General features: G+C 39.4%; 1 protein-coding gene across 4 annotated transcripts in view; it reads left to right on the top strand.

Moving 5' to 3' along the window:
- Positions 1–13,353, top strand: part of EPC1 (enhancer of polycomb homolog 1) — a 110,135-nt gene that overhangs the window by 95,373 nt on the left and 1,409 nt on the right. For 2 of the 4 annotated variants that reach the window (XM_016962942.4, XM_016962940.4), the window contains exons 11-14: positions 9,251–9,369; positions 9,450–9,518; positions 10,367–10,508; positions 10,617–10,980. In XM_016962942.4, coding sequence (XP_016818431.1) covers positions 9,251–9,369; positions 9,450–9,518; positions 10,367–10,508; positions 10,617–10,980 — 694 coding nt within the window. The remainder of the gene's footprint in view (positions 1–9,250; positions 9,370–9,449; positions 9,519–10,366; positions 10,509–10,616; positions 10,981–13,353) is intronic. The other 2 variants (XM_016962943.4, XM_016962941.4) reach the window with 1 other exon arrangement.

Below are 13,353 nucleotides of genomic sequence, written 5' to 3'. Positions count from 1 at the left end.
GAAGTTGAAGTGTATAACTATCCTAAATATTTAAGGATTTTATAATGCTCTTTTTTTATGAAAAATGTTTTGCTATACTGCTTTAGGCATATTAATAACAGTTGTAAAAATTGTTTGATTTCTGTTTGCCAAAGAACATTAAAAGATGAGCATTACCAAAAGCTTAGCTGAAAAGAAATCATTAGTAACCTTGTAATTTTTCTTCTTTATCATTTCTTTCCTCCATATATGCGATACAACTATTTATTTATTTATTTAAGACAGAATCAATCTCTGTCACCCAGACTGGAGTACAGTGGCACAGTCATGGCTCACTGCAGCCTCAACTTCCCAGGCTCAGTGATCCCCCAACCTCAGCCTCCTGGGTAGCTAGGATGCAGGCGTATGCCACCATGACTGGCTAATTTTTTGTAAGAGACAGGGTCTCTCTATGTTGCCCAGGCTAGTCTTGAACTCCTGGCCTCAAGTGATCCTCCTGCCTTGGCCTCCCAAAGTGCTAGGGTTACAGGGGTGAGCCACTGCACCCAGCCTCAATACTACTTTTTAAAAATGAGTTTATCTATTTTTTTTCCTGTTGTCTTAATTATTTTCAATTTCTCCTTAAATTTTGCTAGATCTTCTAATACTTAGAGGATAGATACCTACAGACTACTGTAGGGTAACACTGTTCATTTATATTTGTGAATATTCCAGAGACCTAAAGATTTTCTCTGCATACTCTATAAAATATATTACAATGCACCCATATCATAAGTGCATTTCACTTAATCCAACTCCAGGCCCCTGAAGAAAAAAAAAAACAAAATTCAGGCCAAGTGTGGTGGCTCATGCCTGTAATCCCAGTACTTTGGGAGGCCGAGGCAGGCAGATCACCTGAGGTCAGGAGTTCCACACTAGCCTGGCTAATATGGCGAAACCTGGTCTCTACTAAAAAATACAAAAATTCGCTGGGCATGATGGCAGGCGCCTGTAATCCCAGCTACTCAGGAAGCTGAGACAGGGAGAATGGCTTGAACCTGGGAGTCAGAGGTTGCGGTGAGCCGAGATTGTGCCATTGCATTCCAGCCTGGGCGACAGAGTGAGACTCCATCTCAAAAAAAAAAAAAAAAAAAAAAAAGAGAAAATGTAGCAGCTCAAATGTTATACAGAATTCTAAATACAATTTACTGAAAGAATATATTCCCCAGAGTGAGCCTGGAGTAGGGGAAGTTGAATGTGTTGGTCCTCTTACGGTGTGAGTGCCCGCATTGCCACTTTATTCATAGGTTAAGCATCTTACTTCATTCAGTAGTAATTGTGATTTTAAAGATAATTTTTAATTTTCATACAGCATGGCCCCCACATACAAACGAGACTACTTCCTTTGGCACTTAACCAAAGAAACTCTGATGTAGTCTGATGCCAGCAGAAAAACTGGCAGTGTTGGGCTTATTAAAACAGAAGAGTCAGGCCAGGCACAGTGGGTCATGCCTGTAATCCCAGCACTTTGGGAGGCCGAGGCAGGCAGATCGCCTGAGATCACCTCAGGTCAGGAGTTCAAGACCAGCCTGGCCAACATGGCAAAACATGTTTCTATTAAAAATACAAAAATTAGCCAGACGTGGTGGTGGGTGCCTGTAATTCCAGCTACTCGGGAGGCTGAGGCAGGAAAACCACTTGAACCCAGGAGGCAGACGTTGCAGTGAGCCAACATCACGCCACTGCACTCCAGCCTGGGTGACAGGGCAAGACTCTGTCTCAAAATAAATAAATAATAAAAATTATGCATGAAACAAAGTATTGACTGCATTTTGACTATGGCCCCATCACATGAGGCCAGGTGTAGAATTTTCCACTTGTAGTATCAGGTCAATGCAGAAAAAGTTTTGGTTCTTGGAGCATTTCAGATTTCAGACGTTCATATTAGAGATGCCCAAGTTGTTTATGAGTTTGGAAGTTAACTATTGTGTAAAATACAAGTCAGCTGATAAGCTTTCCTGCTACTTAAGCCAAATATGCGAGTTATAATATAGCCATTTCTGATTATTCAATCATTGTTTTTATGTTTGTCTTGTTTTTGAGACCTCTGTCTCCCAGGCTGGAGTGCAGTGGCATGATCTCAGCTCACTGCAACCTCCACCTCCCCGGTTCAAGCAGTTCTCTGCCTCAGTCTCCCGAGTAGCTAGGATTACAGGCACCCGCCCACCATGCCTGGCTAATTTTTGTATTTTTAGTAGAGACGGGGTTTCACCATCTTGGCCAGGCTGGTCTTGAACTCCTGACCCTGTGATCCACCCGTTTCGGCCTCCCAGTATGCTGGGATTACAGGTGTGAGCCACCGTGCCTGGCCTTTTTTTTGAGATACAGTTTCACTCTCTCTCCCAGGCTGGAGTGCCATGGCGTGATCTCACTCACTGCAACCTCTGCCTGCTGGCTTCAAGTGATTCTCATGCCTCAGCCTCCCAAGTAGCTGGGATTACAGGTGCGCACCACCACACCCAGCTAATTTTTGTATTAGTAGAGACGGGGTTTCACCATGTTGGCCAAGCTGGTCTTTGAACTCCTGACCTCAAGTGATCCGCCTGCCTTAGCCTCCCAAAGTGCTGGGAGGCTAAGTTAAATAGGAAATTCTAAATGAAGATAATAGAAGTGCATTTTAGTAAAGTGCATGAGCTTTAATATGCTGATTTTATAGTCTGTTTCAACTACTCAGAATCTTTTTTACTTTCCTTCCCACTCTTGACTATTTTGCATATTTGTGTAGCCTGAGCAGTCCGGTATCAGGCTTCCTAATACCTGAGTATTGTGTGCGTTAGGTGTGTTGAGTGCTTGGTCCTCTGGATACCATGCAGCAGGATAACACAGTGGTAAGGAACTGGGAAAGACCGTATGTGTATATGGAATTTTGGGGGCTAGGTTTTAGTACTTAAGGATAAATTGTATATTTTTAATAATCTTCAGTTAATAGGTGATTTTGGACAGTTTCCAAATACAGTTTTTTTTTTTTTTTTAATACAAAAGCACCTTGGGAAGTTGAGTGTTCAGTGACTGACTATGCATTTGCATAAGGACTCTTATGTAAGAGTCCTTATATAATTCAGAAAGACTGGAAACAAAGTGATTTTTAAGCTACAATTCTGTGTTCAATATGTGAATTCCTAATTTCCAGTAAAATTTCACCAGCATTCTGAATTATTTTTCTAAGCTCTCATATCTGCAGTAAAGATTTGGTTTATTTTTATAAATGAATAAGAGATATATGGTTAGAATGATATGTTCCAAGTCTTAATATCTGTAACTTAGTGCAATTTAGTTTGCAACATAACATCTTAATCTTACTGTGGAAAAGGAACTCTATATTTGAGCACTGAATATTTTGTTAGATTTTGTGAATTTGCAGGACCTTGACTTTATTCAAATGTGTTCCAAAATTCATAAGTTTTTTTCTTTCTTTTTTTTTTTTTTTTTTAAGACAGAGTCTCACTCTGTCGCCCAGGCTGGAGTGCAGTAGCACGATCTTGGCTCACTGCAACCTCCGCCTACCGGGTTCAGCGATTCTCCCACCTCAGCCTCCCGAGTAGCTGGGACTACAGGTGCGTGCCACCACGCCTGGCTAATTTTTGTATTTTTTAGTAGAGACGGGGTTTCACCATATTGGCCAGGCTGGTCTCGAACTCCTGACCTTGTGATCCGCCTGCCTCAGCCTCCCAAAATGCTGGGATTACAGGCGTGAGCCACTGCGCCCAGCCTCAGAATTTTTTTTACTATAGAAGGTGGATTATTATATAACATCTGTAGCAGAGTCTGGAGTAGCACCTGTAGTAAAATACATTAATAGTTCTATAGTCATATAATAAAGTGCAAGAATATTCACACTAAGAGGAATATTTGACTGCAAATAATCTCATGTTCAGTCATTCACGGCCAGATGAGGTCGGGTCTGGTCATAGTTTGCCAACAAATGAATTAAAACAAACTTTGGTTTTCAAATTAGATTTCTAGATGGCTGATAAGGCTCGTGAACCCTGTCAACTCAATCTCACTAATTAGGAGATCATACTTTAATAACTACCTGAAGAATCATTTTACCTTTTGTTTTGTATTAAAATAATGTTTGGCCTGTGTACTAAAAGAAATTTCTAATTCAGGGTCTTTAGGCATTTGGGGTTACTTTTGGTTTTGTTATTAAAAACAAAGTGTATACATTTTGAGGGGCTAGGTGCTGTGGTTCACGCCTGTAATCCCAGCACTTTGGGAGGCCAAGGCAGGTGGATCACCTGAGGGCAGGAGTTCAAGACCAGCCTGGCAAACATGGCGAAAACTCCGTCTCTACTAAAAATACAAAAATTAGCCTGGTGTGGTGGCACACGCCTGTAATCCCAGCTACTTGAGAGGCTGAGGCAGGAGAATCGCTTGAACCCGGGAGGCCTGGGCAACAGAGCGAGACTCCCTCTCAAAAAAAAAAAGTGTACATTGGTAATCTAAACTCCATCTTTCACGGCTGAATGTTTCCTTAGCACCCATCACTTTCCCCTCAGCTGCACTCCTTTGATCATCTCAGTTGATCACCTTTAGCTATAAGAGTGCAGTGCACAGAGCAGCAGTCTGAACTATAGGCTGTTCCAGCTGCTGGTGTACCATACCATGGCTTCCCTGTAGTACAAATGGACTCAGAGAGTCTTAGGCCGGGCGCAGTGGCTCACGCCTGTAATCCCAGCACTTTGGGAGGCCAAAGCAGGTGGATTGCTTGAGCCTAAGGAGTTCAAGACCAGCCTGAGCAACATGGTGAAACACCCATCTCTACAAAAAAATACAAAAATTAGCCAGGCAAGTGATGCTCGCCTGTAGTCCGAGCTAGAGCTACTTGGGAGGCTGAGGTGGGAGGATCAGTTGAGCCCAAGGAGGTCAAGGCTGCAGTGAGCCCAGATCACACCACTGCACTCCAGCTTAGGCAACAGAGTGAGACCCTGTCTCAAAAAAAAAAAATTTCTGCCCAAGAGAATTGGTTACTTAGAAGCTACCAAAACAAAGGTAGTTTCTACTTCTGCCTAAGTATTTCTAGTGAAGCTAAATTCAACAACTTTCTAGATTGAGTTATTTGAGGATCTTGGTTAGAAAGTTTGTCTATGTATTGAACCAAAAACTGCCTTCTTAAATTAAAACCTGCAGGTCCCTGGTTTGCTCATGGAAGCATACCGAGTGAGTTTGCTCCCCCTCCAGCATCATAATGGCCTTCACCCAGTTGAAGTCCTATCATGCTTCCTTTCCTAGTCCCGTTCCTGGTTAAATATTTGGAGCTTTTAATCCTGTCCCACACATAGGATTCTCCTTGCATAGACCCTTGTTTGTCAGGTGCTCTATGTGTGCGGGCTTTTTAAGCACTTGATTCATATTGTTGGTACATCAGAAGTTAGATTTCTTGTAAATATTAAATCCAATAATTTTTGTCTATTTTTCAATTTAAAATCTCATTGCTTTGGGGTTCTCTTTTCCTTCCACTGTTACATATGTGTGACCTCAGAAGTTTCTTCATCTCTAGATGAGGTTGTAGGAAGAAATCCTAAATCTCTTAAGAGTCCTTCCTGACCTCAAAATTTTTTGGTTTTGTGAAAGGATTCTGACTGTAGGTTTGGTCATCTGTCAACAGCAACCATCGTGTCCACCTTTGTGGGAATTACAAACTTGATTCTCATACCATATCAGGAAGTAGACATACAACCTAAAAATGTTCTACCTTGATATCTCAATCCATTCATAGACATTTAGAGAGGGTGAGCGTGGTCATTTTTGTCTTATTTCCATTTAGCATTTGGTTAGACTTTCAGGTTATAATGGTATCATGACCTGAGGTTCAGATTTCTTTTGCCCATATTTACTACCTTGGTACAGGTTTTTCTACTCATTCACACGGGGACCTTCTTTAGGAATTGAACTTTATTTCTCAGAAGAAATATAAAACCTTAGCATCTCATAGCTGAAGAGGACCTTAATGATCACCTAATTTAATCTCATTCTCATTTTATTTATTTATGTATTTATTTTTAAGATGAAGTCTTGCTCTGTGGCCCAGGCCAGAGTGCAGTGGTGCGGTCTCGGCTCACTGCAACCTCTGCCTCCTGGGTTCGAGCAATTCTCGTGCCTCAGCCTCCCGAGTAGCTAGGATTACAGGCTTGTGCCACCACGCCTGGCTAAGTTTTTGTATTTTTGTTGGAGACGGGGTTTCACCATGTTGGTCAGGGTGGTCTCAAATTCCTGACCTCTGGTGATCAACCTGCCTCGGCATCACAAAGTGCTGGGATTACAGGCGTATGCCACTGTGCCCAGCCTGTCTTTCTCATTTTAGATGAAGACACAGAGTCCCAAAAGATTTACTTTCTCAGGAATACTCAGCTAATTATGATAGAGCTGAGGACTAAGAATGTCAAGGTCTTTTGGCCCCTAGACCATAGTTATTATTACCACCACTTACAGCTTAAGGGTTGCTCTGTGCATTTCTCCTAGACTATTTGCCAAAAGCGTCCAGGAAAAATTTCATAACTAGACTCTGTAGAAGACAGCAATATCTAACAAATAGGCTAACATAGTAATCTAAAATGTTGATTGCATTTTTTTTTTTTTTTATGAGACGGAGTCTCACTCTGTCACCCAGGTTAGAGTGCAATGGTGTGATATCAGCTAACTGCAACCTCCACCTCCCGGGTTCAAGCGATTCTCCTGCCTCAGCCCCCTGAGTAGCTGGGACTACCACACCCAGCTAATTTTTGCTTTTTCCTTTTTTTTTTTTAGAAGGAGTCTTGCTCTGTCACCCAGGCTGGAGTGCAGTGACGCGATCTCGGCTCACTGCAAGCTTCGCCTCCCGGGTTCACGCCATTCTCCCACCTCAGCCTCCCAACTAGCTGGGACTACAGGCACGTGCCGCCACGCCCGGCTAATTTTTTTTTGTATTTTTTTTGGGTAGAGATGGGGTTTCACCGTGTTAGCCAGGATGGTCTCAATCTCCTGACCTAATGATCTGCCCACCTCGGCCTCCCAGAGTGCTGGGATTACAGGCGTGAGCCACCGCACCCAGCCAACTTTTGCATTTTTAATAGAGACAGGGTTTCACCATCTTGCCCAGGCTGGTCTCGAACTCCTGACCTCGTGATCCACCCACCTCGGCCTCCCAAAGTGTTGGGATTACAGGCGTGAGCCACCGCGCCTGGCCTTGATTGCATTTTTATTTCCAAGTCTGTATTAGGAAGAAGTTAACAGTTGTTAAGAAGTGAAATTCACAAGATCTTCAAAGACTCAGGATTAAGATGTTAAATAAGGCAAAAATATTTGGACTTTATTCACATTGATTTCTAATTAGTTATTGATAAATGTTTAATTAAACACACACGCCAGCAAAGTTCTACAAAAGAATACTTTCTTTCATATATATGGACTTTAATACACAGACATTCAGTGAATGCTGAATTATTGTTTTTCTATATATGTGATGACCTGACCTTCCAAAAATGGTTTGTTTGCTTTTAAATTTACTGAGCATTCCCTACTAGAAAAGCCAAGCCTTAGGCAACACATTCAAACTTAGGAAATTAAACTGTAAATCTCACAAATATATTGGCAAAAGTATCTAGTGAGTCAAGGATTCTTACATTTAAATAATTTTCGTGGATTTTTTTTAAACATGAGAAATATTAACAAATTATTTGAGGGCAGCATTGACTTTTTTTTAGATTTTCTTCAAGTTTTGGTACAACACATTTCTGTTTATATGGAAATGATCATGTTGACAGTTATTTTTATGTCAATATTTAGGGAGCATTCTATTATCAATAAAAATCTTTTCTATAGATTGCAGATTTGTGACTTATGGACATAGTAGGAAAAGGAGCTCATCAAAGGGCAGATATCAACTAAACAGATTTTAACACACACAGAAAATAAGAAAACCAATTTCCAACATTTTTTGCCCTTGTAGCCCAAGAACTTAGTTCAACTCAAGTATAAGAACCTGTGTAGATACTAATAACTTATTAGGTTTTCTTGAATATTATTTCACAGTTTTCTGACCCATTCAAAATATGGCAGAATTTGTACCTAACCTAATTTTCTAGTTGTACCAGGCAGAAAGTATATCCTGGAGGATAAAGAAAGATTCTTCATGAGTTATATAAGTGAAAAGTATAAAACTTGAAGTGATATTCTAACTAAATTATCAAACTGAAGTTAAACAACAAATTAGGTGACAGTATTTTGAAAACATTAAACTTTAGATTGAGGAAATGTGCATGATTTATAGATTCCCTGGTAGCCAGGGATGCATGATAAACCTTTTTTTGTTTTAAAATAATTCTTACTCAAACAAACATCACAGGCTTCTTAAAGACGCCTTTAAAATCAGAGGTATTGTGATTGTATGTGCTTTTTTTTTTTTAATTGGCAAAAAAGAGAAAAAGGTTTCCTTTTTAAAAACTGCACACACTTTTTTGGGGGGGTAATAAATGAACATTTTTTTGTTTGTTTTTTTTAGAACTGAGCTCTCCATAGACAAACATAAGTAGCATAACACAGTGTCTTTCCTCAGACATCATTCTGTACAGTAAATCAACATAAACAACTCCGTTCTTATTGACTGGATTTTTTCCAGGTGGGTTAATTGGGTGGGGAAAATTAATTAACCTTAACATTAGAGCCTCTTTTCTTCCTGTTAAAGGATGAGTTCTTTAAAAAAAAAGCAATAAACCAACCAACAACTGTAATCTTTCATATAGAGGAAAATTTTTTAATGACTACAATTAGAAAATATGTAGAACTATTAGTATATATACACAGAGCCATTAGGGATCATCTGAATGCCTTGGCAAGATATGGATTAAATAGAAACCAAATGGTAATTATCAGATATTCTCTCAAGCTCAGTGCAAAGTTGAATTCCAAATCTGTGGATTTTAAAAGCTGATATTACCTTTCTACACTGTGTAGAACAAGTGTCACAGCTTAAAAAAAAAATAGTGGTGTTGAAATTTAGGAAGTGAGCAGTTCTCTTTCCTGTGTTTAATTCAGGAAGTTTAATTTTTTTTTTCTTTAAATTCATGCCACTCTTGTTAAATGTGGTAGCAGAAACGCAGAAATTTTCATTTGGAAGTGATCTTTAGCAGGATCATGATCCTTTGTCAGATGCTTCAATTTTGCACAGATTTAATGCAGAATTTTTGTTTTAGTACTGTAAGACATACATGACAGCTGGGCATTTTTATAAAGTGTTTCTTTATTTTATGTTCAGCATTTACAGCCGAACAATACCAGCAACATCAACAGCAACTGGCACTCATGCAGAAACAGCAGCTTGCACAAATTCAGCAACAGCAAGCAAATAGTAATTCCTCCACCAACACATCACAGGTGAGGGATTTGTCTGTCTTATGATTATCCCTCATTGTTTCCCACCAGAGTTCATCTCTAATTACCAACTGTTGTCATAGAACCTTGCATCTAACCAGCAGAAAAGTGGCTTTCGCCTGAATATACAGGGTTTAGAAAGAACACTACAGGTGAGTATGGAAGCTGTTGCCTCTGCTCCCTATTTTAAAAAGTAAAACTAAAGCACTTAGTTAAATGAGATGAAGATACTGTCTTCCCGTCTGACCTGTAGTCCATTAATGTACCTCTTGAATATATAACCCCACCCAGTTCATTCTCTTGGGCATGTTAATTATTATTAAGGCTTTTAAAATTATGCAAAAATAACCTCTCCAACTCTTGAAAGAGATAACTTTTAAACCTAAAGCATGATGAACGTTTGCCAGTTAAACACATGTAGGGCATAAAGGCTGAGGTTTGAGTCTCTATGCATCTTGCAGGAAAAATATATTTTTAAAAAGTTGAGGGGCCTATCGATTTCTAGGTTAAATTATGTGATATTTTGTTACTTCCATTTCTAAAGGGATAGTTATCTTATCCCAAAGGTGCCTTTCATTGTGTGTGTATACATGTGTGTGTGTGTATAAGTTAGGTGAAGGAAGTTTACATATTCATTTATTCATTATATGGATTTGCAAATCACTGAAATGTTTACTAGCATATTTCTTGTCCAACATTTTGTGTTGGAGGTTTGCTGTTTCCACATTATAGAAGGCTTATTTTGGTAATTGACTTATACATATTACATATTGTCACATATGAAGCAAAATTTATAACTTAGATTACTTTTCACTTATCAAATATATGACTATCAAAAGAGATATAATTACTGTTGCATCTCAAGGTACTAAAAAAGAAAGATTTCAGTGGTTTGCCATTTTTACTTATATTCAAACTGATTTTGGTATGCATGTGTAGTTTTGATATTGATTTGATACTAAGTGATACTGATTAGATTTCTTTTGTATTTTCTTTTTAGGGTTTTGTTTCTAAGACTTTGGATTCTGCTAGTGCACAGTTTGCTGCTTCTGCTTTGGTGACATCAGAACAACTGATGGGATTCAAGATGAAGGATGATGTGGTGCTTGGAATCGGGGTGAATGGCGTCCTTCCAGCCTCAGGTAAGAATAAAGACATTTAAATTGTTTGGGTTATATTTATAACATATATCTATAATATAAACAGCAAAGTTGTACATTGTTTAGATGTTTCTTTCTTTTTCTCTCTAGGAGTATACAAGGGCTTACACCTCAGTAGTACTACACCAACAGCACTTGTACATACAAGTCCATCAACGGCAGGTTCAGCTTTGTTACAGCCTTCAAATATTACACAGACTTCAAGTTCCCACAGTGCACTGAGTCATCAAGTAACTGCTGCCAATTCTGCAACAACTCAGGTTCTGATTGGGAACAACATTCGATTAACTGTACCTTCATCAGTTGCCACTGTAAACTCTATTGCCCCAATAAATGCACGACATATACCTAGGACTTTAAGTGCTGTTCCATCATCTGCCTTAAAGCTGGCCGCTGCAGCAAACTGTCAAGTTTCCAAGGTCCCATCTTCATCCTCTGTAGATTCAGTTCCAAGGTGAGTAGTTATTTTAGCATAACATACCTGGAATAAGAGATCTAACTTCAGTCCTCCAGCATTGTTCTTTACCTATTTCTTTGTGTTTCTTGTTCTTTTCCTTTTATACATTGAAAACATATAGTTGAGAATTGATCACTTATTTATTCAAGAACTAAACAGTTCTTGAACACTTAATTCAATATTAAGAATTTGAACTAACTGGTATAGTGAATGTTGCATATATGATTTGGAACATCCCTTTCTTACTATAACAATAGCTTATACCAGGTGCAGTGGCTCACGCCTGTAATCCTAGCACTTTGGGAGGCAGAGGCAGGCAGATCACCTAAGGTCAGGAGTTCGAGAACAGCCGATCCAACATGGTGAAAGGCCACCTCTACTAAAAATACAAAATCACCCGGGCATGGTGGCGCATGCCTGTAATCTCAGCTACTCAGGAGGCTGAGGCAGGAGAATCGCTTGAACTTGGGAGGTGGAGGTTGCAACCAAGATCGCACCATTGCACTCCGGCCAGGGCAACAAGAGCTAAACTCTGTCTCAAAAAAAAAAAAAGCGTATAATGCTCTCAGTTTTCTTCCGTCTTTGGATGGAAGGAGTTCTCCTGAGAGCGTTTCTTTTATGACTTTTTTTCCACAGCTTCTCATGTAAACAGGTAGAATTGATAGAAACCCCTGCCCCATCACTGGTATGCTAAGCTATTCTTTTTTTTTTTTTTTTTGAGACCGAGTCTCGCTCTGTTGCCCAGGCTGGAGTGCAGTGGCACAATCTCAGCTCACTGCAGTCTCTGCCTCCTGGGTTCAAGTGATTCTGTCTCAGCCTTCTGAGTAGATGGGATTACAGGCATACACCGCGATGCCTGGCTAATTTTTGCATTTTTAGCAGAGACGGGGTTTCACCATGTTGGCCATGCTAGTCTTGAACCCCTGACCTCAGGTGGTCAGCCTGCCTTGGCCTCCCAAAGTGCTGGGATTACAGGCATGAGCCACCATGCCTGGCCTTAAGCTATTCTTATTAATGTAAAGACTTACAGTATTCATGCCAGGTCAACTCTAAATTGAACCATTATTTTTTGTGCTAACTTGCCGTCTTGGATTTCAGTAGACGGTTGAGAATTTTGCTTATGCTCTATTGTGTTGTAGAATTAAGGGTAGTTAAAATCCTGCTGTCTACAAGGTACTGTGGGAGAAACAAAAGAAAAAGACAGGTGTTTTCAGTTTAGTTAGCAGACAAGCATAAAAGAGTGAGAAGTTCAATAATGCTAACTGTAGATATCACAAAGCATTATATACTTGTTAAATTAATTGTATAGATGATGGCTGTAATTCAGTATAAGGAGAAATCTTTTTTTGCACAGGGAATTCTGGGACTGTTCTAACAAAATAAGATCAGATTCAATCTGTGTTAGTTTTCGGGCAAAGAGGAGAAAGAAAAAGCATTTCTGGCAGGTGGAGTGAAATACAAATTTGAGGCTGAGTGAAAATACAAAGTTGAGGAAATACAAGTGTTTAGAAGTTAACAAGTAAACTGGTTTTTGTATAGGCTCAAGAAGGTTAGTAGTTTAAATTGGAATGGCAGGAGAAGCCATTCCAGATTCCTGGAGCACTTTAAATGCCAGACTGGTAGACTGTCTCAGCCAGGAGTGGCCCAGAAGAAAGCAGGGTTTGTAGCAACGAACTGTGGCCTGTAGTTTCCAAACCATGCATCTGCATCTGCTTCTGAATTTAAGTAACAGTCATTGTCTGCTTAATGCCAATCCATTCTTAATAGTATTCTGGGTCTAATTATATAGCTAATCTGTCAGCTATAGTTCTGACTCATATCATGATTTTACTGCTCTAGAATTGTTTAACCATGGAATATTTGCCATGTATAGAATTTTCATATCACTTGTCCTTTTGTTTTTAAAGATGAAGAAACTGAGATGCAGAGAAGTTAATGTATTTCTCTAAGGACACTCAAAAGTCTAGACTGTAGAACCACTAGGGCCCTCAAGCTCTGTGGCTGTGCCACTCAGCTCCATGTATTAGACTGATTTAAAGCCTGACACAAATCTCAGTTATGTTTGTTTCCTTTTTAAAAACTCTTTTGAAAGGTTTAATAGAGAAGGAACTTGAAACAACAATACTAAAACATGGGAATTCTTTGTTTTTAACATCTAGGTTGCTTGAGTAGTACTAGAATTTTGATGATAATATAGTTGACTGTGGAATTTATTTATAGTCAACATTAGCCTGATTTCTGATAATAAACTATAAAGATTCGTATTCCTCTACTTGCTAGCTTGTTCCCAAAGAGTCCAATTTCTTCCTGTTAATAAAAATAAACTTTTTGTTGGGAAGATAATGTTCATTTGCTGAATATGTTGTAGAT

This window comes from Pan troglodytes, chromosome 8 (genome assembly GCF_028858775.2).
Source record: "Pan troglodytes isolate AG18354 chromosome 8, NHGRI_mPanTro3-v2.0_pri, whole genome shotgun sequence".
NCBI classification, from domain to species: Eukaryota; Metazoa; Chordata; class Mammalia; order Primates; family Hominidae; genus Pan; species Pan troglodytes.
The sequence above is the reverse complement of the archived record's forward strand: the minus strand, read 5'-3'. Positions and strand labels throughout refer to the sequence as shown.